This window comes from Cervus canadensis, chromosome 10 (assembly GCF_019320065.1).
Source record: "Cervus canadensis isolate Bull #8, Minnesota chromosome 10, ASM1932006v1, whole genome shotgun sequence".
Classification (NCBI taxonomy): Eukaryota; Metazoa; Chordata; class Mammalia; order Artiodactyla; family Cervidae; genus Cervus; species Cervus canadensis.
In genome coordinates this window covers 44503040-44528969 of record NC_057395.1, presented here as the reverse complement: position 1 = coordinate 44528969, position 25930 = coordinate 44503040, and the positions used below count along the sequence as shown (strand labels likewise).

Here is a 25930-nt window from a genome sequence, read left to right as displayed (position 1 = left end):
TGGACTCATCCCGACCACTTTTATTGAGCAGTGAGTGCGGGAACCAGGCTCTGCCCCCGGTGTCCCACATGTGGAAACATTAGCAGCTTTCACGGACCAAGGCAAGTTCCTGTTACAAAGATGAAAGGGCAGAACCCAGCGATTTGTGTGTGTGTGTGATTAGTGCACACGGATACACTGATTGACCCAGAACACATATCTACACCTGCAGCAAATGGGAGCGGCTCTTATCTCCTCGTACGAGGAAGCACCATCCTAACAGCCTGAGCAGTGGAGCTGAAAATACCCACGGCTGCCAGCACAGAACTTTCCACCACGTGTGGGCCCGACCCATGTAGCCCTGCCAAGAGGAGCCCCTGATCGTGAGCACAGCTGGCATGACCATGACCCACCAGGCTCATTCTTCCCCCCACACTATCTGGGGGAACCTGGTGAGGTCAACATTTCTGGGGACACTGGCTTGAGGCCTGACCCACAAGAGAGTTTACAAGGGGTACTTTCTCCATTGCCCCTCAAACCAAATAGACCTCAACTACTTATACAAATGTCCTCTAGTTTAACCCCTGAGATTTTAAATTGTGATACAGAATCTTAAGCAGACAGATACAGTTTGAACATACTATGTCATGGCACCTCATGGTTTATAATGTAGAATTACTTGCTTCTTTCTATTACTAAAAACAGACTGTGCAACACTTTCTCGCCCTGACTGGATGACGAGTCTGATTCCTGTCCAGCTCACAGCACCAAGGCAGTGCCTGAAGCTCAGATGTTCCTTAAGTGCCCACAAAAAATGTATGAATCAATGCTTGACCTGGCAGAGGGTGACACGACCTCTTCTGCCAACTGCAGAGCTTCAGGAAATTAGCAAAACTTGGGGTGGGCAAAGAATTCATTTAGCAGCTGTAGAAAGATGAAAAACAGTCTCTAAAGAGTTTCCCAATGGTGCTTCACATTGGAAATCACTACCCCAGGGAGGATGTGCTAAGACGCCTTCCTGTTACCTGTTGCTTAACAGACTTGTTAATGAAATCTAAGTGCTACAGCGCATGTGTCTAAAAGTTTTCATCATCTGCATATACTTTTTAAAGTATATGCAGACCTCAGACTGAAGAAAAACTTCCTAAGAAACACTGTGGGAATCAGAAGCCTGATGCTTCCCCACTGAGACCCGTATAAAGCCCCCTGAGTGATGGGCATACCTGGGCACAGGTGGGTCTCACAAGGTGCCAACCGTGGCTCCAGAAAACAGCACCCAAGGGGGCAGGCTGTCCCCAAAGCACTGTCCCGGGCCCGGCCGGGACCCACTCCCAGGGGCCCACCCCCTGCAGTGCAGGCTCCTCCCTTTGCACATCAGGGCCACCCGGTGTTGAAGGAATCAGGGGTGGTACCTCCCAGGTGTGTGGAATTGGAATCAGAGCCCTGGCCCCCCAGCCCCACCTGGCCCCCCCGTGCTTCTGGAGAGTCCATCCTGAGAGTCCCTCCGAGGAAGGTCATGAAGAGAGACACTGGCACAGCCGGGAGGAAGCCAGAGGAAGCTGGACTGAAGTCCAGGGAGGGCCAGCCCCGGGCCTTTCCCAGGGCCTTGGAAACACCCTCCAAGGATCTGCACAGAAGACGAGACAGGACGGCCTGGAGGGACTCAGGGTGCTGTTCTCCACAGCAGCGGCACAGTTTCCAACGTCGAGGGCAGAGAGCCCCCCTCAGCCTCAAGTCACCAGCCACCTGGACCTCGCACCTGAAGCTCAGTTGTAGGAGAGGAAGTCAATGAGCCGGGGAGGGATGTCCAGCCTGGCGATCTTCTCCAGCCCCCTGACGCCGGCCGCCCGCCTCAGGCTCACCCTGCAGAGCTGAGACAGGCTAAGAGGGGTCTCTGCAGAAAGGGACAGAATGTACGTGAGGTCAGCTTGAGGAAGGAGAGCAGCATCCTTCAGCGTAACAAGAGCCAAGACAGAACTGCAGACACCTCCCCTTTCCTGCAAAAATGACGAACCCTGAATACCGTCTCTGGAAGGTGGCCAGGAAGGACAGCCAGGGACTGGGACCCAGGACAGAAGATCAGGAAATAGAATTCAGCTGATGGCCCCTGGGATTTCATTTTGTGGGCTTTGGGCTTTTGGGGGATTTTTTTTTTTGGCTTTTGTGATTTTTTGGGGGTGGGGGCGCCAAAATGTTATAACTGAGCACATGGATTCGTCAGCAAAGCAGTAATCTGCAGCCAGTAGGCTTATTTGTCAAACTTCCAGACAGATGAGGGTTGGGCAAGGGTTCAGGCAGCCAAGGCTGGCTGCCCACCCCGGCAGTTCCAAGCTCCAGGGGCTCTGCTCTGTCCCTCTGCAGCCACAGGGACCCATGGAGAACTGACCCACAGGGCAAAGGGTCAGGACCACAGGCCTGCAGATGAAGCCTGGAGCTACAGCTCACGAGGGACACATACCAGGGCCAAAGAAGGAACATGCCTGGAGGCCCCTGACCGTTGGGCCATAGGAATGTGTACAGAGCAGAGCCTGGCCCCAACGGCTGCCTTTAGGACCATGAGTGTTTGATCAAAATATCAATATATATTAACCAAAGAGAGTATTCTCAACTTAACGAAATGTTATGAAAGAAAAACCTCTTTGAAAGGAAAATGAATTACTGGTGACATTCCTTTTCCCAGTTACTTCCTCCTAAATTATTTGGATGCAGGAAGAGAAAACGCCTTCTAGAAAATGTTTTCTGGACAGATGTGGATGATATTTGCCTCTCAATCCATGATGGATTTTGGTTGGGTCAGGTTGGCAAAATGTTTAATCAATGGGCTTTTTTTTTCCAATTGGTATTTGAAAGCCTCTTGTGACTGCAATTCCATGTAAACTCTTAAAAATGTGCCCCAGAGACGAGGCCTTGTCTTAGCTGGTGGTTTATCCTCTGTTGGCTGAAGATCCGGGCCTGTATCTGCATAATCGCAGGGACCCGTCTGAGTAAAGGGACGACCGATCGTTATCATCTCAGAGGCTCCCGCAAGAGGTCCCCGCAAACCCAGGGCACGCAGACGCGGCGCCAGGAGCCACTGCGCACACACTCACTCTCATAGTGCTCCAGGCACCTGGCGGGGGCGCTGCTGGCCCACGTGTAGTCCGATGGCTTCCGCCCCCGGTTGTCGCGTGCGTAGATGTTGCCCCCAAACTGGATGAGCATCTCGATGAGGTCCACGTTCTTCACCTTGGCCGCGTGGTGCAGTGCCGTCTCATGGAGCTTCGCCGCATTCACGTTGGCCCCTGCGGGGGGTCGGGAGTGGAGTCAAAGATCGCCAAGGAACACGGACACTAAAGCAGCAGCCCCTCCCCAGAATCGCAGTCAACGCTCTGCGGCAGCGGGCGGCGCAGGTGGAAACGCGGCTTTGCTGACCCCGGGGCTGGGGTGGAGGGGTCGGTGGCGGGAGGCTGGGGCGGGGGGGGGGTAGGCACAAAGACTACGAACCCGCATTGAGCAGCACTTTGACGCAGTCCAGATGCTCGCGGGCGCAGGCAACGTGCAGAGGGGTCCCAAAGTGGCAGTCGTGCGCTTCCAGGTTGGCCCCAACGTCGATCAGAAGCCTCACACACTCGGAACTTCCTTAAAAGAAATGGAGGGAGAGGAGAAAGCCTCGTGATCACGCGGAGGAAAAAGCCGTGTGTATTTGAAGTAACAAGCGTGGCTGGAGCGAGCTTGGCGGCAGCAGGAGACAGGGAAGGCGGGCTGCAACCCATGGAAGCACAGAGTGGGCTTCCTTCCCTGGGGAGCTCGACGCCATCCCCCAAAGCCCGCCAGGCAAGGGGACAAGGGGAGAGCCACAGGGACCTGTACCCAGCGCTGGGAGAACACAAAGTTTGGGTCACCAGCTGTGGACGCAAAGCTCCCCACCCCTGTGGAGAGAAGGGTCTCCCCACCTTTGGTTGCTCCCCAAGCTGTATCTGAAAAGCCAAGCTGCCTGGATGAACTTCCCTAAACTTTCCTACCGCAGGATTCCCTGCCCCCTCCCAGCTGACGCCTTTCTGGCCTCTTTCCTGGCTTTTCTCCAGCATCTTTAACTCAAGTTTGGGGTTGAGCTTAGGTCGGGCTCCATCCATCCCAGACTCCATCCTCTCTCATTTCTTGATCACGCCTGCTCCATCTCCACCACCAGGCTGTAGCCATTTTCATGTGGACTCGTCCCCCACGACCAGGTCCTCTCCACTCCCCAGCCAGCCTCCTCCTCACCCTGAGTTGACCTGGACCTTGGGCTGTCCTCTCCCCCACATCAAATCTAACCACCCTCTGTCTGAGCTCTCCTGTGTGTATGTGCAGTGCACACACTAACTTCTGCTTGGTTTTCTCTTCTTAATCCGTCCCTTGTCCCTTGTCCTTCTCATTGGCAGGAGCCTGCCAGTGAACCTAAGATGAGTGAAGGAATAAAAAAAACTTCTCTTCCCCATGCTGTGCATGGATGGATGGCTGCTAAACGAATCTTTCAAAAATGTGTTCCTAGCATTCAGCATCCACTCAAAAACCTTCAGAGCTGCCTGAAGCAGTCCCAATCGACAAAGGTGACCTGGCGGTGGGATTCGGGGTGCAAGCAGCAGAGACAGGGGAGCCATAGAAGAGCCCAGGTCCCAACAAGCGCGGCGAGCCAGAGCATTGCGCCCGCCAAAGCCCAGGACAGGTGTGCAAACTTTGCTCTAAACAGTGGAATCCAAACTGCCTAGTCTAGTCTCTCAAATATTTCTGGCCTTCTGGTCTCACCCTAAATTTCCAGTTCTGCCTGTCATAGCTCCTCTCCTGGGCGTGTCTGACCCAGTGAGACTGGAGCAGCCGTGTCCTCCCATCCTCTGAAATCCACCCTTTCTCCGGGGGCAGCTAAAAACCACCAGTGCCCAGCTCCTCAGAGAGTATCTGCCTCGAGGATGCGTCTGGGCCTCCTCTTCCTGCCAGATCAGGGACTCTCAGGGCAGCCCACGAGGTGAGCGGCTGCAGGGGGCACCCCACTCCCGGGTGAGCATCTGAAAGGTGCTGACTGGCTAGAACCCTGCCTTCAGTCCGGGCGAGCACTGCATCTGCAGGAGGAAAAGCACTGCATCACCGGACTCCATGGCTTCACCAGCCATCGGACAGCTTCCCTGGCATCTAGGCCTCTGCCAACTCACCACTCATGCAGGCCTCGTGCAGCGGGGACGCTGTGTACAGGGGCGGGTTGACCTTGGCCCCGTAGGAGAGCAGAAGCTTCACGCACTCGACACTGCCCGAGGCACAGGCATCACAGAGTGGGGTGCTGCCGTCAATGTTGCGGGCATCCACCTGGAGGGAGGGTAACAAGCGTCAGAGGGTGGAGGAGAGGGTGCCAGCCACTCACGCTCTGATGCATGTTCATCTCTGCAAAGACGCTGTGTGGTTCTCCTAAATCCTTAGGTTTTCTATTACGTATCTTCCCTAGTGGCTCAGAAGGTCAAGAGTCTGCCTGCAATGCAAGAGACCCGGGTTTAATCCCTGGGTTGGGAAAGTCCCCTGGAGAAGGGAATGGCAACCCATTCTAGTATTCCTGGAGAACCCCATGTATAGAGGAGCCTGGCAGGCTACAGTCCATGGAGTCAAAAAAAGTTGGACACAACTGAGTGAAGAACACCATTACGTGCTGAGGCACCGTACCAGGCGAGTACGTTCACAGACAGACCTCAGGGCGTGCCTATAGGCGCCTAAGTACAGCCAGCAAGCGATTTAGGGCTTTTCTTTCAACTCAGCCTCATTCCCTCCACCACCCCAACACCTCATTAGCACAGGCAGGGTAGGAAAACCGGCTTTAATTCGAGCCCCATCTAGGAGGAGTGCCCAAAACTGTCTAACCATGCCTCTTCTAGCTGGAAAATCACAGAGCAGGAAAAGGCAACTCCCCAAACTGGCAGATTCCGCTTAGAATTTGTCCAAATTCAGCTGTTATTTGGATTCACGCTGAAGCTTGTTCCATTTCCTCTGGAACTGCTGTCATAGCCAAATTCTGGGAAGAGTGAGCAGTGCACAGCCTTCCCTTCTTCCTCACCTCCCCCCATCGCTGTCCCGTGGGAGCCAAGCCAGCTCCTACCAGCCTGCCCAGCCTGCTGGTAAAGACCCAGCAATTCCGCCAGCCCGATGCCCAGTACGGCTGTGAGTCCTTAACTAGGGAAAGAAGTGAGTCAGTCTTGCTTTTGTTGCTTTCTACCTGGCCTTTCCAGAGCTGGTTTGCCAGCATCCCATGTAATCATCCTGCTCTCTGCACCCAAACGGCTCCTGCAGCCAAGGCCCCACCAGCCCCATAGGCAGCTGGCCTCTGAGAGGTGCACAGCCTGGCCCATCTGCAGAGCCAGATCTGCAGTGACCTCCCAGTTACCAGTGACCTCCCAACAGCCAGTCCACAGGCTTCCTCACCGGTCCTCAGGGTGTGGCTGCCATAGAGATCGGCCCCCTCTACAGCCCACTCTGGTTTCCTCCTTCCTTTCCTTCTCAGCCTCCTGCAGTGGTTTCCTTTCTTTCTGTGTGCTCACAGCACACAGAACACTATTCCCAAGCCTCTTTTCCTCTAGAGCTTGTCCTGCCATTCCAGGGGTGGGGGTGGGGGTCTGTGCTACAGGGTGGCTTACCTGGGCCCCGGCGGCCAGCAGCAGCTGCACGCACTGCACCTGGCCCTGCAGACTGGCCGCGTGCAGGGGCGTGATGGAGTCCACTGTGACCTGATTGACGCAGGCCCCACTCTCAATCAGCTGCTGCAGCTGTCGGGTCTCCCCCCGCTGGGCCGCCTCATGCACAGGGGTGCGCTCCACCCAGAAACCTGGAAAGGAAAACAGGTAATGCTAAAACCATGCCACTTCTGTCCAGGTCAAATGAACACATGTATGACCCCAGGACCCTTTATGAAACCTAAGCCACTGTATACACGAAAGTGTAATTGGTCTAGACACCCCTATTCAAAATCCTTGAGTGATCCCCACTGCCTGGGGGCAGAGTCCAAGTCTTTGGGGAGGCACCTCCTTGACCCCTCTCCTACCACTGCCCCCCACAAGCCTGTTCTCCAGCCACACTGCTGGCTCATCAGGTTCCCTGCCCTGGCACACCTGTGTCTCTGCATACATTCTCTCTGCTTGAGAAGCCCACCTTTGCCCCCACCCCAGCCATCCATTCTGCAGTCTCCTTAGTTTAGATGTTATGCCGTCCACGTGGACCCATTTGAAATATCTCCTTCACCAGGAAACACATCTTCCACAACCTTTGCACCTATATACTCATAACATGGCATTTATACTTCCCCTGTCCTTGCCTGGGAGAGTCTTCAAAGCAAGGACTTCTTTTTATTCAGTTTTATCAGATTCCTCAGGATTTCCTACAGTAAATCACGTCATCTGCATTCAGAGGTAGCTCTGCTTCTCCCTCTCTAATCTGGATGCCTTTTCTTTTTCTCACCTAATTGCTTTGGCTTGAATGTGCAGCTGCACATTGAACAGAAGTACCAAAAGACACCTCCTGCCTTGTTCCTGGTCCTGGGGCAAAATCTTTGTCCTCCAGTTGTTAAGACTCCATGCTTCAACTGTAGAGGATGTAGGTTTGATCCCTGCTTGGGAAACTAAGATCCAGCATGCTGTGCATTGCGGCCAAAAATAGCTTTGTCCTTCACTACAAAGCATCACATGAGCTGTGGATTTTCATGGATGTCCTTTATCAGGTCAAGGATATTCTCTTCTATTTCTAGTTTTTTGAGTGTTTTTATCATGAGAGGGTGTTGGGATTTGTAAAGTACTTTATCTGGATCTATGGCAATGATCATGCTGGCTATTCTTAATTATATCAAAATGGTGTAATACGTTAATTGATTTTTAGATGTTCAACCAACCATGTGTTCTTGGGATAAATTCCACTTGGTCATGGTGTATAATCTTTTTATATGATAGAGTTGGTTTATACGTAATTTTGAGGATTTGAGGGTCTATGTTCATAACAGTCACTTTTCTTGTGATTGATGTATTTGTCTGGTTTTGGGGTCAAAGTAATACTGGCCTCAGAGTATGAATTGGGAAGTATTCTCCCCTTTAAATTTTGGAAGAGTTTATGAAGAACTGGTATTAAGTCTTTAAATATTAGGAAAATTCATCTGTGAAGACATCTGGGTTTGGGCTTTCTTTAAGTTTTTTATTTAGAATTTTTTTTTTTTTTTCCGAGTCAGTTTTGGTAGTTTGAAGTTTGCCTCTTTTTAGGAACTTGTGTACTTCATCTATGTTATCTAATTTGTTGGCATACAGTTTGTTATGGACTGAACTGTGTCCCCCAAATCCATATGTTGAAGCCCTAACTTCCAACACCTCAGAATGTGATGGTATTTGGAGACATAATTATAGAAGTCATTAAGTTAAAGCAGGCTTATTAGTGTGGGCCCTAATCCAGTATGACTGGTGCCCTTAGAAAAAACAGGACGTTAGGACACACAGATACCAGGGATCTGGGTGAAAGAAGCAAAGACCACATGAGGACATAGCAAGAAGGCAGGCGTCTGCAAGCACAGGAGAGAGGCCTCAGGAGATGTGAGCCCCACAAACGCAGAATCCAAGCTTGGGGCACTTTGTACTTACTGTCCCCGGAAATAGACCCCAGTATGTCTCCCAGTTGGAATGAGTGGCCACCCGAGTGCCTGTCTTTGGAGGGGGTAGGTAGTGGAAAGCGGCTGTGGATCACTTTCAGGTCAATCTCGGGGGAGCAGATTGAGCAGCTGCAACCCTCAGAAGAGAAGAGCAGGGTTTTGCAGGGCCCTGGGTTTTGCAGGAAGGAGGAAAGTGCAGCTCAGGAAGATGGGTGCAGGGGAGACCCGAGCATCCACAGTGCAGCCAGTGCAGGTAGATACAGCCTCCCCCACCATGGAGCACAAAGATGGAAGGACGCGACAGTGAGCAAGCAGTTCACCGTCATGGGCAGGGGGTGGACAACCAATTCAAAACCACAGATGACTGCAGTACTGGAGAAACAGGTCAAGTTACAGGAACTTAGAAGCAAGATGACCCGTGTCCGGGGTGTCCAGGGCCTGTCGGGAAGGCATCACAGAGGAGGTGGGGCTGTGGCCAGCCTGCCGGGCGTCACCTGCTGGCTCTATTCCCAGGGCTTGGCACAGTGTGAGGCCCCACAAAGGCCCTCACATGACTTGCTTGTTGAGTGAATAAGGGACGAACAAATGGGAGGAACTACTATTATGAATTATAAAGCCTGGATATAAAATTTTTTATTTTTTTATTTTTTTAATTTTTTTATTATTTTTTTATTTATTTATATTTTTTTTATTATTTTTTTATTATTAGTTGGAGGCTAAGGATATAAAATTTTTTAAAGAAAATCTAACTGTCTCTCTTTCTGACCAGTCTACAGGGGAAGTGAAGCTTACTGGGAACCATATTTTCTAATGAATAAACAACGGCTACATTTGTCTTAGCAGCAGCTGAGGGCAGAGATCAGAAGCAGCAGATATGATTACAAAGGAGAGAATTTATGTGTCTTGGGGGCCACAGTCAACAGTGAAAGGCACCGATGGGAAGGGGGACTGTATATATCAGAATAAAGAATGCGTACAACTCAACAACATAAATAACCTGTTAAAAAAAGTAACGAAGGACTGAGATATTTCTCTAAAGAAGATATACAGATGGTCAACAGGCACATGAAAAGATGCTCACCACCAATTGTCAGAGATGCAAATCAAAACCACAATGAGATACCACCTCACGCCCATTAGGATGGCTACTATCAAAAGAACAGAAAATAGATATTGGCAAAGACGTGGAGAAATTGGAACCTTTGTGTGCTGTTGGTGGGAAAGCAAAGTGGTGCAGGCACTTTGGACAGGAATACTGCGGTTCCTCAAAAATTAAAACAGAACTACCAGACAATCCAGTCATTTTTATCCAAATAAACTGCAAACACTAACTTGATAAGATATAAGTACCCACGTTCACTGCAGCATCATTTACAATAGCATGATACGGAAAGTACCTGAGTGCCCATGGACGGATGAATGGATAAAGAAGCTATGATATATACATACCATGGAATATTACTCAGCCTTAAAAAGGAAAGAGATGCTGACACAGGCTGCAACATAAATGAACCTCGAGGACATGACGCTCAGTGAAATAAGCAAGTCACAAAAAGACAAATACTGTATGATTCCACTTACGTGAGGTTCCCAGAGTCAAAGTCATAGAGACAGAAAATAGAATAGTGGCTGCCGGGGGGAAAGGGGAAGGGGAGCAATGGGGAGGTGAATAGGTGCAGAGTTTCCATGTTAAAAGATGAAAAATTCTAGAACTCTGTTATACCAAAATGTGCATGTAGTTCATACTACTGAACTGCACAGTGAAAACTGACCATCTTCACCATTTCTATGGGTTTTTTTAGCCAGAGTGAAAATTTAAAAATTCTTTCTTAAGGGAGTAACAAAGATGGAGGAGGCCCCAGCGGTGGGGGAGGTGTTAACCACAGCTGGTACCAACCACAGGGTGTCATCAAGAGGGGACAGCTTTACAGCAAGGGGGAGCCGGGGGGAAGTGGCAGTTTCAGTGGTCTCTGAAGACCCCTGGAAGCAGACGGGAGGGGAGAGCCACCCCAGAGAAGAAGAACACGGGGTGCCTCGTGGCTGAAAGGAGGTGCAGCTGCAAGAAGGCGCACTGGCTGGCAGTGGGAAGCTCGGCGGCCCCCACCCCTCCCCCTCCACCACTGCATGCGCTCCCTCACCACAGTGAGAAGGTTGGGAGGGTCGGAATATACTCATCAACCTTAAAGCAAAGAGCCTGCAGGGAAGAGAGGCAGGAAGACGCCATGCTAGTGGACCCACTGAGCTCAGGCTGTTTCCAGCCCTGTGCCTGGACCCCACATATGACGGGGTGCCCCCACCCCTGGAACACTCCCCTGGGAGAGGGTCAGTCAGTCAGTTCAGTTGCTCAGTCGTGTCCGACTCTTTGCGACCTCATGGACTGCAGCTCACCAGGCCTCCCTGTCCATCACCAACTCCCAGAGCTTGCTCAAACTCATGTCCATCACATCAGTGATGCCATCCAACCATCTCATCCTCTGTCGTCCCCTTCACCTCCCGCCTTCAATCTTTCCCAGCATCAGGGTCTTTTCCAATGAGTCGTTTCTTCGCATCAGGTGGCCAAAGTACTGGAGAGGGGCCACCCTGGAAACCTGAGACCCTCCCTCTGGGATGAGACTTCCCCTGAATCCCAGCCCTACCATATAATCAGTCTCCTGGCTCCCCATTCCCATCAATCCCTCCCTCCTATCACACCCCCTCTGGTCTTCCCCTCCCCACTTCCCACTTAGCACTTAGCACTCCCCACTTAGCATTAGCAGCTATGTTATCAGCAGGTCATGGCGGGGCCTGCTTCAGACCCCTTGCTCTTGTCTCTGAAATAATCCACATAATCCACATGCCTTTGCAGGCCAGGAATACAGACCCTCCAGGATGGTGTCCCAGCCCCTTTTTCCAGGCTCCCCCCACCCCCTCACATCCTCCCATCTCACCACCCCCACACACACACCCTTGTCGCCAATCACACGGAGCCTCAGGTGGCTGACGGAGGGTCCAGTGATGGAGGGTCCAGGTGTGCTGTCCCCCACTCAGCCCCACTGCTCCCCACTGAGGCTGGGTCTCAGCTCCTTGAGGGAGCCTTCCAGCGTGCAGCCCTCCACCCCCCGTACACACACCTGCCCCTGACTCCCCTCCTCCCCTTCCACAAGCATCTTCATGGCAGGACCTCAGCCGCCCACCTCCCATTCCATCACCATACCTGACACACAGGTATCGAACAAACACATTCTCTCCAGGAGCCTGTTCTACTTGCCAGACTGAACTTCCCCTGCTGTAGCCGGGTCGGTCTCCCACTGCCAGAGTAGACCCCTCGACTGGCCCATCACAGGCCTGCCCAGCCCGGACACTGACCTGGGCCACGCCTGTGGCCTCGACCACTCCAGCCATGCCACATGCCAGGGCATCAGTCAGACGGGAGTCTGTTGCAAGAGAGCCAAGGCCACAGTCCCCGGAAGACACCGCCTGCCTCCTCTACACACTGCCCAGGGTTGGGTGTTCGAGACCCTCCACCCAAATAGCCAGCAATCTGGCCGGGGCGGAAGCCTCTGGGAGCTGGAGTTAGCACGGGTGAATATTTACACCAGGGGAAGCAGCAAATTAGAATAGGCTTTTCCTTTTGTTTGTTTTTTTTTTCTTTTTCTCCAGAGAGCCAATTTACCAGTATCCCGCTTAGTCATCCGGAGCCCGGAATCCAGCTCTTTGAGCCCAAACAGCAGCCCTCAGCCACGGGCCTGCCGGCCCCCCCGAGAGCCTGTCCCTCTGGCAGGCACGGCCTGCCAGGCCTCTGGCCCACATGCAGAGCAGAGCTCCCATTGGCCCTACCCGACTGTCCGGAGTCCAGAGCCCGGCCCCTGTGCTGGCCCTGACTCTGACTCTGACCACTCCTCCCCAGCCAGGCAGCCCCTCCATGCAGCAGCTTCATTCTAACAAAGAGTGTTTTCCAAAGACCACAGAGAACACCTCCATCACAAGCGGATCCAACAGCTCAGCATCCACCAGGCACCCTTCAGTGTCACTTGGGCCATAATCTGGCTCCAGGTCTGTCATGAAGGGCAGCCTGGGACCCTCACTGCAGAGATTGAAATAAGCCTTCTCCCCAAATATCCCAGTAAATATTCTTGAAATGATGACAGGTAAGCTTTCCCTTACCCCATGCACAGCTGCAGGGCACCTTTATGGGGATATAGCCACGGTGAGCGGTCACTGAAGCCACAGCGGAGCTGGTGTTCCAAGGCCTGCTCTCAGCAGGCTCTCCGGAAAGTCAGGGGTCCCCAGCGACTTGTCCCCCAAAGTCCCAGAAGGCCAAGGATTTGTGGGTACAAAGAAAAGATGAACTGAAGAGCTAAAAGGACCTAGAAATCATGGCAAAGTGTACCCACCCATCTAATAGTAAAGGAGTGAAAAAACAAAATAGGGCCGAAGACCCAGAAGGACAGAGAGACCACCGCCTGAGAATGGTAAACCTCTCCGTGAGATGCCTTGGGGACCAAAGACACGTGCATGCAGATAGCTGGGCACAGGTGGTGCTTATTAAATGCTTGATTATGACCACACATCTTACAGAGCTGTCCAAATTCAAGGTCAGTGTGCTTGAAACTCGGAGAAGGCAATGGCACCCCACTCCAGTACCCTTGCCTGGAAAATCCCATGGACCGAGGAGCCTGGTAGGCCGCAGTCCGTGGGATCGCGAAGAGTCGGACATGACTGAGCAACTTCACTTTCACTTTTATGCATTGGAGAAGGAAATGGCAACCCACTCCAGTGTTCTTGCCTGGAGAATCCCAGGGATGGGGTTGCACAGAGTCGGACATGACTGAAGTGACTTAGCAGTAGCAGCAGCAGCAGTGCTAGAAACGACCAGTCACCTTGACTCCAAGGGAAGACAGAAATCTTCATTTTCACATGTATTAATAGAAACCTTTACTTAGCACTTGGGGCTGAGAGTTTTGTTGCTTTTGAAGAGATTTTTTGAGCAAGGTCTTTTTTCAGTGTTTTCATTGTCAGTACCCCAATATTGTTTGTTGGTAAACTTGAGGTCAAGTGGCATACCTCATGGTTTTTATAATGTGTTAAATTGGGTAAAAATTTTAAAGCAAAAAGGTTTACATTCCTACAGGAACAAGACAAAGTTTAGTTAAGAGGGAAAACGAAAGTGAAAGCAAAAAAGTGAAAGCAAAAGAGACAAGTGGGAAGAGGTTACAGAAGGAGTGGAAGACAGCCAGGGAAAGGGAGGGAAAGAGCTTCTTTTCTTTTTATTTATTTATTTACTTTCCATTTATTTCTATTAGTTGGAGGCTAATTACTTTACAATATTGTAGTGGTTTTTGCCATACATTGACATGAATCAGCCATGGATTTACATGTGTTCCCCATCCCGATCCCCCCTCCCGCCTCCCTCCCCATCCCATCCCTCTGGGTCTTCCCAGTGCACCAGCCCCGAGCACTTGTCTCTGAGAGAATAGCATTGAAACAAGTATACTATCAAGGGTGAAACAGACCACCAGCCCAGGTTGGATGCATGAGACAAGTGCTCAGGGAAAGAGCTTCTTAAACACATTTTATGAGAAACGCTGGAATCAGACCCTTGCCCTCCCTCCACAACCTTCCTGACCGCTCATCCAATAATCTGCCACCCCAACCCCTCCCCTACAGTGCTTAGGACTCAGGGGTGTGAGCTGGGGAGGACGGTTATACCAAAAAATCAAAACTCCTTTGTACTGCTGTAGTTGGCAGCCACTCCTGGCCACAGTGAGTGCCCAGAACACCAACTGGTATTAAAATCAACCTAATTTCCTTCAAACATTTTTATTAGTAGTGTAATGCATGGCCCAGAGGATTCTCCACTAACTAGACACTTCTAGAATGCAGCCTTCTCTAAGGCAGAAATAAGACGCACAATTTGAGAAGATTTTCAAGGAAGTTGATCTCCCAGCCAGGGCACCGATTATCTAGATCTCTGAAAGTACTTTCACTACAATTCTAATTTTAGAAAATGAAATCCCTGAATTCCCTGGCAGTCCAGTAGCTAGGTCTCAGTGTTCTCACTACCAGGGCCCTGGGTTCAACCCCTGGTTGGGAAACTAGGATCCCACAGCCATCCAGCAAGGCCAAAAAAAAAGAGAGAGAAAACAAACAAACAAACAAAACCCATCGGATTCTGCAGACTCAACAGAAGGGTGAACTTGGAGACTTGAATGGGGAAGCAGATTGACCTACCATCCTGATTGTGGACACCCGGAGGCAAAGATGTTTCTCAGAGCCTGAAAGGGACATCATGCAGAGATGATGGATGGTAAAGGTGCTCCCCAGCCCCCTGAGAACCTGCAGCGGACAACACGCATCCATCCCAGTCACAAACCCACCCAGCACTACACATCGATTACAGATGATCTTATCTGACAAAAGATACATGAGCCTTGTAACATAAAACAGGCAAAACCAAAAAGAACTGCTTGCATTAAAACCTCAGCTTTGTGGACTCTCTTGGTGGTCCAGTGGCTAAGACTCTGTGTGTTCCTAATGCAGGGGGTCCCGGGTTCAATCCCTGGTCAGGGAACTAGACCACACATGCTGCAACTGAAGAATCTGCTTGCCACCACTAAGACCCAGCTCAGCCAAATAAATAAATATTAAAAAAAAAAAAACACTCAACTTTGTGACTTCCTGGCTGTGTGAACTCAGTTTCACCTCTAACTTATGGATAATGATGAGTGTCCTACAGCCATTGCAGGGCTCATAGTCAGTGCCCGGCACATAGCCGAGCAGCTCAGTGGCTCTCACTGTGGTCCCAGGGTGTCTTGGACCCAGGGCTGCCTCTCCCTTTCTCTCTCCATGCCACCTTCCCAACACCCCAGAGGCTGAGGATAAGCGAAGAATCCTTTCATCTTCTGCCAGCCTCTAGCTTCCAAGTCAGAAGCCCATGAGTACAGATGCTGAAATCAGGAGTCACTTTTTCAACTTTGCAAACAGACAATGATGTGAATTACATTTGCTAAGGAACAAAGACTGGATTCACTTTATGATGGGACTGGCCCTAAATTCTTGGTTCTTATTGTATTGGTAAGCCCATATTATAGGACTGCTGCCTTTACCTCTGTGAAGTGTTATAGTGTTATATTAAAGCTACATGGTTTGGTTAGAGTATACCACACACACAGAATTTGAGATCAGAATATTAACATGAGTTTAAGTTCCTATGATGGTCCTCTGCTTCTAATGGGATGGTAGCGCTCTTTTGGATTCAACACATTGAGTTTATTCATTTGTGTTGAGAATAAAAATGTCAGCAGGATGAAATGTATTTTGGAAGAAATACATGACATAAAACCATGGGGAAGTCAAAAATAGCCATGAACCCCAGAAACTGTGCATCCTCCATTAGTTTAGAATGTTGCTGTTCAGTCACTCAGTCGTGTCTGACTCTTCGCGGCCACATGGACTGCAGCATGCCAGTCTTCCCTGTCCTTCACTATCTCCCAGAGTTTCCTCAAATTCATGTCCACAGAGTCAGTGATTCTGTCTACCCATCTCATCCTCTGTTGCCCCCATTCTGCTCCTGCCCTCAATCTTTCCCAGCAACAGGGTCTTTTCCAATGAGTTGGGTTTTCCTATCAGGTGGCCAAAATATTGGAGCTTCAGCACCAGTCCTTCCAATGAATATTCAGAGTTGATTATCCTCTAAAGATACATTCCTTAAACTGTACAAAAAACATACCCAGGCATGGAGGAGCCAAGATGGCGGAGGAGTAGGACGGGGAGACCACTTTCTCTCCTACAAATTCATCAAAAGAATATCTGAACGCAGAGCAAACTTCACAAAACAACTTCTGATCGCTAGCTGAGGTCATCAGGCGCCCAGAAAAGCAGCCCATTGTCTTCGAAAGGAGGTAGGACAAAATATAAAAGATAAAAAGTGAGATAAAAGAGCTAAGGACGGAGATCCGTCCCGGAAGGGAGTCTTTAGAGGACGTTTCCAGACACCGGGAAACCCTCGCACTGGCGGGCCTGGGGGAAGTGTTTCAATCTAGGAGGGCAACCTGACTGGGAGGGAAACAATAAATAAAACCCACAGATTACGTGCCTAAAAGCAACTCTCAGCAGAAAAGTACCCCAGACACCCGCATCCGCCACCAGCAAGTGGGGGTTGCACGGAGAGGAGCGGGCAGCATTGCTTGGGGTAGGGTCCAGGCCTGAGTGCCCTGAGGACAATCGGAGGGAGGTTTTGTGAGTTGCCAACTTGAACTGTGGGAGAGCAGGGATGAGAGAGAAAATTAACCAGCCCGAACACGCTGCCGGCCGTTCGCAGAACAAAGGGACCGAGAAAGTTCAGAGAAGAGCTCGCAGACTGCGGACCGGCCCAGACCCGCCAGAGGCGGGCACCCGACCAGTGCGGGCGGGGACTGGGGCTGGGGACGCGGAGGGCAGAAGGCGCACGCACCCGACTGGCGCCGGCGGAAACCGAGATTGGGACCGTGGAAGGGAGTGGGCGCACCGCACCTGGGGAGAGTGCGCCTGTCAAGCTCCTGGCTGCCTGGACCGCTCTGACGGGGAAGGCACAAGAGCGGATGCAGCCTTTTGTTCCGTGCTTTTGTGGAACACCCGAGGGCTGGAGCTGCGCACAGCGCGCGGCACGCTCCACATAGAGCAGCCGGGATCCTGAGTAGCGCAGACCGAGAAAGCAGCGCCAGCCTGTCCCCGCAGCGCCAGCCCCTCCCAGCAGCGCGACAGAACTAGCTACCTGAATAAGAGTCCACCTCCGCCCGCCTGTGTCAGGGCGGAAATGAGGCTCTGAAGAAACCGGCAAACAGAAGCCAAATAAACAAAGGGAACCGCTTCAGAAGAGAGCGGTGCAACAGATTAAAATCCCTGTAGAAAACACCGATTACACCGGAAGAGGCCTGTAGATATCGAGAAGTGTAAGCTGGAACGAGGAGATATCTGAAACTGAGCCGAACCGACACTGACCGCAACAGCTCCAGAGAAATTCCTAGATATATTTTTACTTTTTTTTTTTTTAAATAAGAAAAAAAAATTTTTAATTTTTTCTTTTTTATTTTTTCTCTTTTATTTTCCTTTAAAATTCCCTATTACTCCCCCATTACTCCTTAATTTTCATTTTCCTAGATTTTTACGATTTTTTTAATTAGGGAAAATTCTTTTTTTTTTTTCTCCTTTTTCTCTTCTATTTTCTATTTTTCTTTTTCTCTTATTTCTTTTAAAGTCCTCTAGTACTCCTCTACTACTCCTTAATTTTCATTTTCAATACACTATAACCTTACCAAAAAAAAAAAGAAGAGAAGCCCTATTTTTTAAACTGAACTTCATATATATTTTTAAAATTTTTGTGTGTGTGTTTTGGTTTTTATTTTTAATATAGTATTTTTAAGAGTCTAATCTCTACTCTAGATTTTTAATTTTTGTTTTTCAATATATGATATAAATTGTGAACATTTAAGAATCCAATATTCAGTTCCCATTTTTATTCAGGAGTGTGTTGATTATTCTCTCCCAATCTTGACTCTCTGTTTTCTACCTCAGAACACCTCTATTTCTTCCTTTCCCCTTCTCTTCCCAATCCAATTCTGTGAATCTTGGTGGGTGTCTGGGCTATGGAGAACACTCTGGGAACAGACAACTGCGTAGATCTGTCTCTCTCCTCTTGAGTCCCCCTTTTTCTCCTCCTGCTCATCACTATCTCCCTCCTCCCTCTCCTCTTCTTCATGTAACTCTGTGAACCTCTCTGGGTGTCCCTAATGGGGGAGAATCTTTTTGCCATTAACCTAGAAGTTTTATTATCAGTGTTGTATAGTTGGAGAAGTCCTGAGACTACAGGAAGAATAAAACTGAAATCCAGAGGCAGGAGACTTAAGCCCAAAACCAGAGAACACCAGAAAACTCCTGACTACATGGAACTTTAAGTAATAAGTGACCGTCCAAAAGCCTCCATACCTACACTGAAACCAACCACCACCCAAGAGCCAATAAGTTTTAGAGCAAGACATACCAAGCAAATTCTCCAGCAATGCAGGAACATAGCCCTAAACGTCAACATACAGGCTGCCCAAGGTGACACCTAACACATAGACCCATCTCAAAACTCATTACTGAGCACTCCATTGCTCTCCAGAGAGAAGAAATCAAGTTCCACACACCAGAACACCGACGCAAACTTTCCTAACCAGGAAACCTTGACAAGCCAATCGTCTAACCCCACCCACTGGGTAAAACCTCCACAATAAAAAGGAACCACAGACCTCCAGAATACAGAAAGCCCAGTCCAGACACAGCAATCTAAACAAGATGAAAAGGCAAAGAAATACCCAACAGGTAAAGGAACATGAAAAATGCCCACCAAGTCAAACAAAAGAGGAGGAGATAGGGAATCTACCTGAAAAAGAATTTAGAATAATGATAATAAAAATGATCCAAAATCTTGAAAACAAAATGGAGTTACAGATAAATAGCCTGGAGACAAAGATTGAAAAGATGCAAGAAATGTTTAATAAAGACCTAGAAGAAATAAAAAAGAGTCAATTAAAAATGAATAATGCAATGAATGAGATCAAAAACACTCTGGAGGGAACCAAGAGTAGAATAACAGAGACAGAAGATAGGATAAGTGAGGTAGAAGATAAAATGGTGGAAATAAATGAAGCAGAGAGGAAAAAAGAAAAAAGGATCAAAAGAAATGAGGACAACCTCAGGGACCTCTGGGACAATGTGAAACGCCCCAACATTCGAATCATAGGAATCCCAGAAGAAGAAGACAAAAAGAAAGGCCATGAGAAAATACTCGAGGAGATAATAGCTGAAAACTTCCCTAAAATGGGGAAGGAAATAGCCACCCAAGTCCAAGAAACCCAGAGAGTCCCAAACAGGATAAACCCAAGGCGAAACACCCCAAGACACATATTAATCAAATTAACAAAGATCAAACACAAAGAACAAATATTAAAAGCAGCAAGGGAGAAACAACAAATAACACACAAAGGGATTCCCATAAGGATAACAGCTGATCTATCAATAGAAACCCTCCAGGCCAGAAAGGAATGGCAGACATACTGAAAGTAATGAAAGAGAATAACCTACAACCTAGATTACTGTACCCAGCAAGGATCTCATTCAGATATGAAGGAGAATTCAAAAGCTTTACAGACAAGCAAAAGCTGAGAGAATTCAGCACCACCAAACCAGCTCTTCAACAAATGCTAAAGGATCTTCTCTAGATAGGAAATGCAGAAAGGTTGTATAAACGTGAACCCAAAACAACAAAGTAAATGGCAACAGGACCACACCTATCAATAATTACCTTAAATGTAAATGGGTTGAATGCCCCAACCAAAAGACAAAGATTGGCTGAATGGATACAAAAACAAGACCCCTATATATGCTGTCTACAAGAGACCCACCTCAAAACAAGAGACACATACAGACTAAAAGTGAAGGGCTGGAAAAAAATATTTCATCAAACGGAGACCAAAAGAAAGCAGGAGTCGCAATACTCATATCAGATAAAATAGACTTTCAAATAAAGGATGTGAAAAGAGACAAAGAAGGACACTACATAATGATCAAAGGATCAATCCAAGAAGAAGATATAACAATTATAAATATATATGCACCCAACATAGGAGCACCGCAATATGTACGGCAAACACTAACGAGTATGAAAGAGGAAATTAATAGTAACACAATAATAGTGGGAGACTTTAATACCCCACTCACAACTATGGATAGATCAACTAAACAGAAAATTAACAAGGAAACACAAACCTTGAATGACACAATGGACCAGCTAGACCTAATTGATATCTATAGGACATTTCACCCCAAAACAATCAACTTCACCTTTTTCTCAAGTGCACACGGAACCTTCTCCAGAATAGATCACATCCTGGGCCATAAATCTGGTCTTGGAAAATTCAAAAAAATTGAAATCATTCCAGTCATCTTTTCTGACCACAGTGCAGTAAGATTAGATCTCAATTACAGGAAAAAAATTGTTAAAAATTCAAACATATGGAGGCTAAATAACACGCTTCTGAATAACCAACAAATCATAGAAGAAATCAAAAAAGAAATCAAAATATGCATAGAAATGAATGAAAATGAAAACACAACAACCCAAAACCTATGGGATACTGTAAAAGCAGTGCTAAGGGGAAGGTTCATAGCATTACAGGCTTACATCAAGAAACAAGAAAAAAGCCAAATAAATAACCTAACTCTACACCTAAAGCAATTAGAGAAGGAAGAAATGAAGAACCCCAGGGTTAGCAGAAGGAAAGAAATCTTAAAAATTAGGGCAGAAATAAATGCAAAAGAAACTAAAGAGACCATAGCGAAAATCAAGAAAGCTAAAAGCTGGTTTTTTGAAAAAATAAACAAAATTGACAAACCATTAGCAAGACTCATTAAGAAACAAAGAGAGAAGAACCAAATTAACAAAATTAGAAATGAAAATGGAGAGATCACAACAGACAACACTGAAATACAAAGGATCATAAGAGACTACTACCAGCAGCTCTATGCCAATAAAATGGACAACTTGGATGAATGGACAAATTCTTAGAAAAGTATAACTTTCCAAAACTGAACCAGGAAGAAATAGAAGATCCTAACAGACCCATCACAAGCAAGGAAATCGAAACTGTAATCAAAAATCTTCCAGCAAACAAAAGCCCAGGACCAGATGGCTTCACAGCTGAATTCTAACCAAAATTTTAGAGAAGAGCTAACACCTATCTTACTCAAACTCTTCCAGAAAATTGCAGAGAAGGTAAACTTCCAAACTCATTCTATGAGGCCACCATCACCCTAATTCCAAAACCAGACAAAGATGCCACAAAAAAAGAAAACTACAGGCCAATATCACTGATGAACATAGATGCAAAAATCCTTAACAAAATTCTAGCAAACAGAATCCAACAACATATTAAAAAAAATCATACACCATGACCAAGTGGGCTTTATCCCAGGAATGCAAGGATTCTTTAATATCCGCAAATCAATCAATGTAATACACCACATTAACAAATTGAAAGATAAAAACCATATGATTATCTCAATAGATGCAGAGAAAGCCTTTGACAAAATTCAACACCCATTCATGATTAAAACTCTCCAGAAAGCAGGAATAGAAGGAACATACCTTAACATAATAAAAGCTATATATGACAAACCCACAGCAAGCATCACCCTCATGGTGAAAAATTGAAAGCATTTCCCTGAAATCAGGAACAAGACAAGGGTGCCCACTCTCACCACTACTATTCAACATAGTGTTGGAAGTTTTGGCCACAGCAATCAGAGCAGAAAAAGAAGTAAAAGGAATCCAGATAGGAAAAGAAGAAGTGAAACTCTCGCTGTTTGCAGATGACATGATCCTCTACATAGAAAACCCTAAAGACTCTACCAGAAAATTACTAGAGCTAATCAATGAATATAGTAAAGTTGCAGGATATAAAATTAACACACAGAAATCCCTTGCATTCCTATATACTAACAATGAAAAAACAGAAAGAGAAATTAAGGAAACAATACCATTCACCATTGCAACAAAAAGAATAAAATACTTAGGAGTATATCTACCTAAAGAAACAAAAGACCTATACATAGAAAACTATAAAACACTGATGAAAGAAATCAAAGAGGACACAAACAGATGGAGAAACATACCATGCTCATGGATTGGAAGAATCAATATTGTCAAAATGGCTATTCTACCCAAAGCAATCTATAGATTCAATGCAATCCCTATCAAGCTACCAACGGTATTTTTCACAGAACTAGAACAAATAATTTCACAATTTGTATGGAAATACAAAAAACCTCGAATAGCCAAAGTAATCTTGAGAAAGAAGAATGGAACTGGAGGAATCAACCTGCCTGACTTCAGACTCTACTACAAAGCCACAGTCATCAAGACAGTATGGTACTGGCACAAAGACAGAAATATAGATCAATGGAACAGAATAGAAAGCCCAGAGATAAATCCACGAACCTATGGACACCTTATCTTTGACAAAGGAGGCAAGGAATATACAATGAAAAAAAGACAACCTCTTTAACAAGTGGTGCTGGGAAAACTGGTCAACCACTTGTAAAAGAATGAAACTAGAACACTTTCTAACACCATACACAAAAATAAACTCAAAATGGATTAAAGATCTAAATGTAAGACCAGAAACTATAAAACTCCTAGAGGAGAACATAGGCAAAACACTCTCCGACATAAATCACAGCAAGATCCTCTATGACCCACCTCCCAGAATATTGGAAATAAAAGCAAAAATAAACAAATGGGACCTAATGAAACTTAAAAGCTTTTGCACTACAAAGGAAACTATAAGTAAGGTGAAAAGACAGCCCTCAGATTGGGAGAAAATAATAGCAAATGAAGAAACAGACAAAGGATTAATCTCAAAAATATACAAGCAACTCCTGCAGCTCAATTCCAGAAAAATAAATGACCCAATCAAAAAATGGGCCAAAGAACTAAACAGACATTTCTCCAAAGAAGACATACAGATGGCTAACAAACACATGAAAAGATGCTCAACATCACTCATTATCAGAGAAATGCAAATCAAAACCACAATGAGGTACCATTACACGCCAGTCAGGATGGCTGCTATCCAAAAGTCTACAAGCAATAAATGCTGGAGAGGGTGTGGAGAAAAGGGAACCCTCTTACACTGTTGGTGGGAATGCAAACTAGTACAGCCACTATGGAGAACAGTGTGGAGATTCCTTAAAAAACTGGAAATAGAACTGCCATATGACCCAGCAATCCCACTTCTGGGCATACACACCGAGGAAACCAGATCTGAAAGAAGACACGTGCACCCCAATGTTCATCGCAGCACTGTTTATAATAGCCAGGACATGGAAGCAACCTAGATGCCCATCAGCAGATGAATGGATAAGGAAGCTGTGGTACATATACACCATGGAATATTACTCAGCCATTAAAAAGAATTCATTTGAACCAGTTCTAATGAGATGGATGAAACTGGAGCCCATTATACAGAGTGAAGTAAGCCAGAAAGATAAAGAACATTACAGCATACTAACACATACATATGGAATTTAGAAAGATGGTAACGACAGCCCTTTATGCAAAACAGAAAAAGAGACACAGAAATACAGAACAGTCTTTTGAACTCTGTGGGAGAAGGTGAGGGTGGGTTGTTTCGAAAGAACAGCATGTATATTATCTATGGTGAAACAGATCACCAGCCCAGGTGGGATGCATGAGACAAGTGCTCGGGCCTGGTGCACTGGGAAGACCCAGAGGAATCGGGTGGAGAGGGAGGGGGGATCGGGATGGGGAATACGTGTAAATCTATTGCTGATTCATGTCAATGTATGACAAAACCCACTGAAAAAAAAAAAAAAAACATACCCAGGCATGATGCAGTGCTATTGAACCTTGTTGTTATTGTTGTTTGGTCACTAAGTCATTCCTGACTCTTGTGACCCAATGGACTGTAGCCCACCAGGTTCCTCTGTCCACAGAATTTTCCAGGAAATACTGGAACTGATTGCCATTTCCTCCTCCAGGGTATCTTCCCCACCCAGGGATGGAACCTGCATTTCCTACATTGCGGGAGAATTCTTTACCACTGAGCCACCAGGTAAGCCACTGAACCTTGTACATGAACAAAAATACTAAATTGTGTTTAAATAGGTGTCCGTGGTCAGCTGTTCATTGCCTGTTTCATTGAACCAACCAAACACAGCTCACACTGGCAGGGTCAAAGTCCTGTGCTTGCCTAGGATGAGAATGCCAAGTAAAAACAGAGATGCTTATTAAATGACTGGTCTTGCTGAAGGTGGCTGTTTTGCAACATCATTAAAATATCTTTGCTTTGCTAGTACTGCAATTCCTCTTAAGCTAAATTTATCCTTAAGACTTCTCACTTTTATTCGCACTACATTTTTTATGAGCATAAAAGGACTGTATAGATTTTTTCTTTCCAGGCTTTCAAAGTGTTTTCACTGCTCATGTCATTTGCCCCAGAATTACTCGATAGGCAGGGAGGCTTGCTTCCCCTGAGAATGGCCCTTTGCCCTCGCATCCATTTTATTCTAGGGAAGGCTCAACCAAGAATCAAGGTCGCATGTCTCACACAGTGCGACACGGGCACACGCTCCTTCTTGATCGGATTCCTGGGTGTCTCCGTAGGATGCTAACGACCCCGCGCACAACCCTCCCACTGGGTGCCTGGAAGGCAGTCTGCTCCAACCCTGGTACCACGGCTGCCCTACCAGCGGTCCCCCGCGGGCACTTCCTAGGTTCTCCTCGGAATCTGGCAGTGACCACGCACAGCCCCGCATCCTCCCCAGGTTGCTGGGCGCTCGGGAAGCGGGGCGGGGGGGCGGGGGTGGTTTACGTCTGCGGTTCTGAAGTCACAAGGATGACCAGCGCTGCGACGCGCGGGCCGACGGGGGAACCTGGAGCGGGACGCAGAAGCCGCGTCTGAGCTGCACGGGACCCCCGGAGCTGCTCCTTTAAGGGCACGGCCCTCCCAACCGACCCAGTCCCGGCCAGACGCCCCTGACCACCCCTCAGAGCAGGACGCGTCCCCGCTGGGGGCGAATATCACCAGATGCAGCTCTCGGTCCCCGGAGCCGGCCCCGGCCCCCAGCGCCTCGCACGTACCCACGTCGCCCAGGAAGCTACCGTCCGAGGCGCGGGGCTCCATGACACCGGCTCCCGCGCCCTAGTCCGCGGCTCCGCCACTCGCACCGCCGCGGGAACCTGGGCCGGGAACGCGCCGCCCGCTGGGCGGGGCCGTTCGGCGTCGCAGCGCGTCCGGCCGATGGGGCTTAGCGCCGGGAGTTGTAGTTCCCCGCCCCGCCGGCGCAGCTCCTGGACGGGCCCCGGGCCAGCGCCACGCCGCGGCTACCTGCGTCCGACTCCGCGGTCGCCGCCTCGGGCTTTTCTGGACGAACGTGCGTTCGAGTGCAAAATATTTGTTCGTGTGCAAACCGTGCCATGTGTCCATGTGCAGAAGGGATCAGTGTGCAAACCTATACGGGCGTCCTGAAAAACACGTGTCCGGGTGCAATGTATGTCCACATGCAAAATATGCCCGTTTGTCCATGTGCACAGCAGTCCGTGTCGGTGTGCAAAACGTGTCTAAGTGCAGAACATGTGTCTGTGTGCAAAGCGTTTCCACATGTCCAAGAATCCACGGGCAAAACCTGCCTCGGAAAGCAAAAGATGTGTGTGCTTGCAAATTGTGCCCACATGTCCACGTGCAGAACATGTACATGTGTCCCTGTGTAAAAAGTGTCCAGCTGCCACAACTCACTACCTTCCTATGCACTGATCTA

The 25930-nt window shown here is 48.0% G+C and overlaps 1 protein-coding gene across 1 annotated transcript; it reads right to left on the bottom strand.

Annotated features, from left to right (window-relative positions):
- On the bottom strand, positions 1–25394 carry ASB13 (ankyrin repeat and SOCS box containing 13). Its single transcript, XM_043479917.1, has 6 exons — positions 25254–25394; positions 6609–6796; positions 5145–5295; positions 3463–3597; positions 3069–3260; positions 1–1873 (listed from the first exon to the last, which is right to left on the bottom strand). The coding sequence occupies exons 1-6, from the start codon at positions 25294–25296 to the stop codon at positions 1746–1748; spliced, it is 837 nt and encodes a 278-aa protein (XP_043335852.1). The 5' UTR covers positions 25297–25394; the 3' UTR covers positions 1–1745.
- Between the last annotated feature and the right edge of the window lie 536 nt (positions 25395–25930).

Excerpts from the sequence above, each read along its gene's own strand:
- ASB13 (XM_043479917.1), bottom strand. The coding sequence starts at position 25,296 with ATGGAGCCCCGCGCCTCGGACGGTAGCTTCCTGGGCGACGTGG. Across the intron at positions 3,598-5,144 it reads GCACGAGGCCTGCATGAGTG|GAAGTTCCGAGTGTGTGAGG; the intron begins GTGAGTTGGCAG and ends ATTTCTTTTAAG. Across the intron at positions 3,261-3,462 it reads CAAAGTGCTGCTCAATGCGG|GGGCCAACGTGAATGCGGCG; the intron begins GTTCGTAGTCTT and ends GACCCCCCGCAG.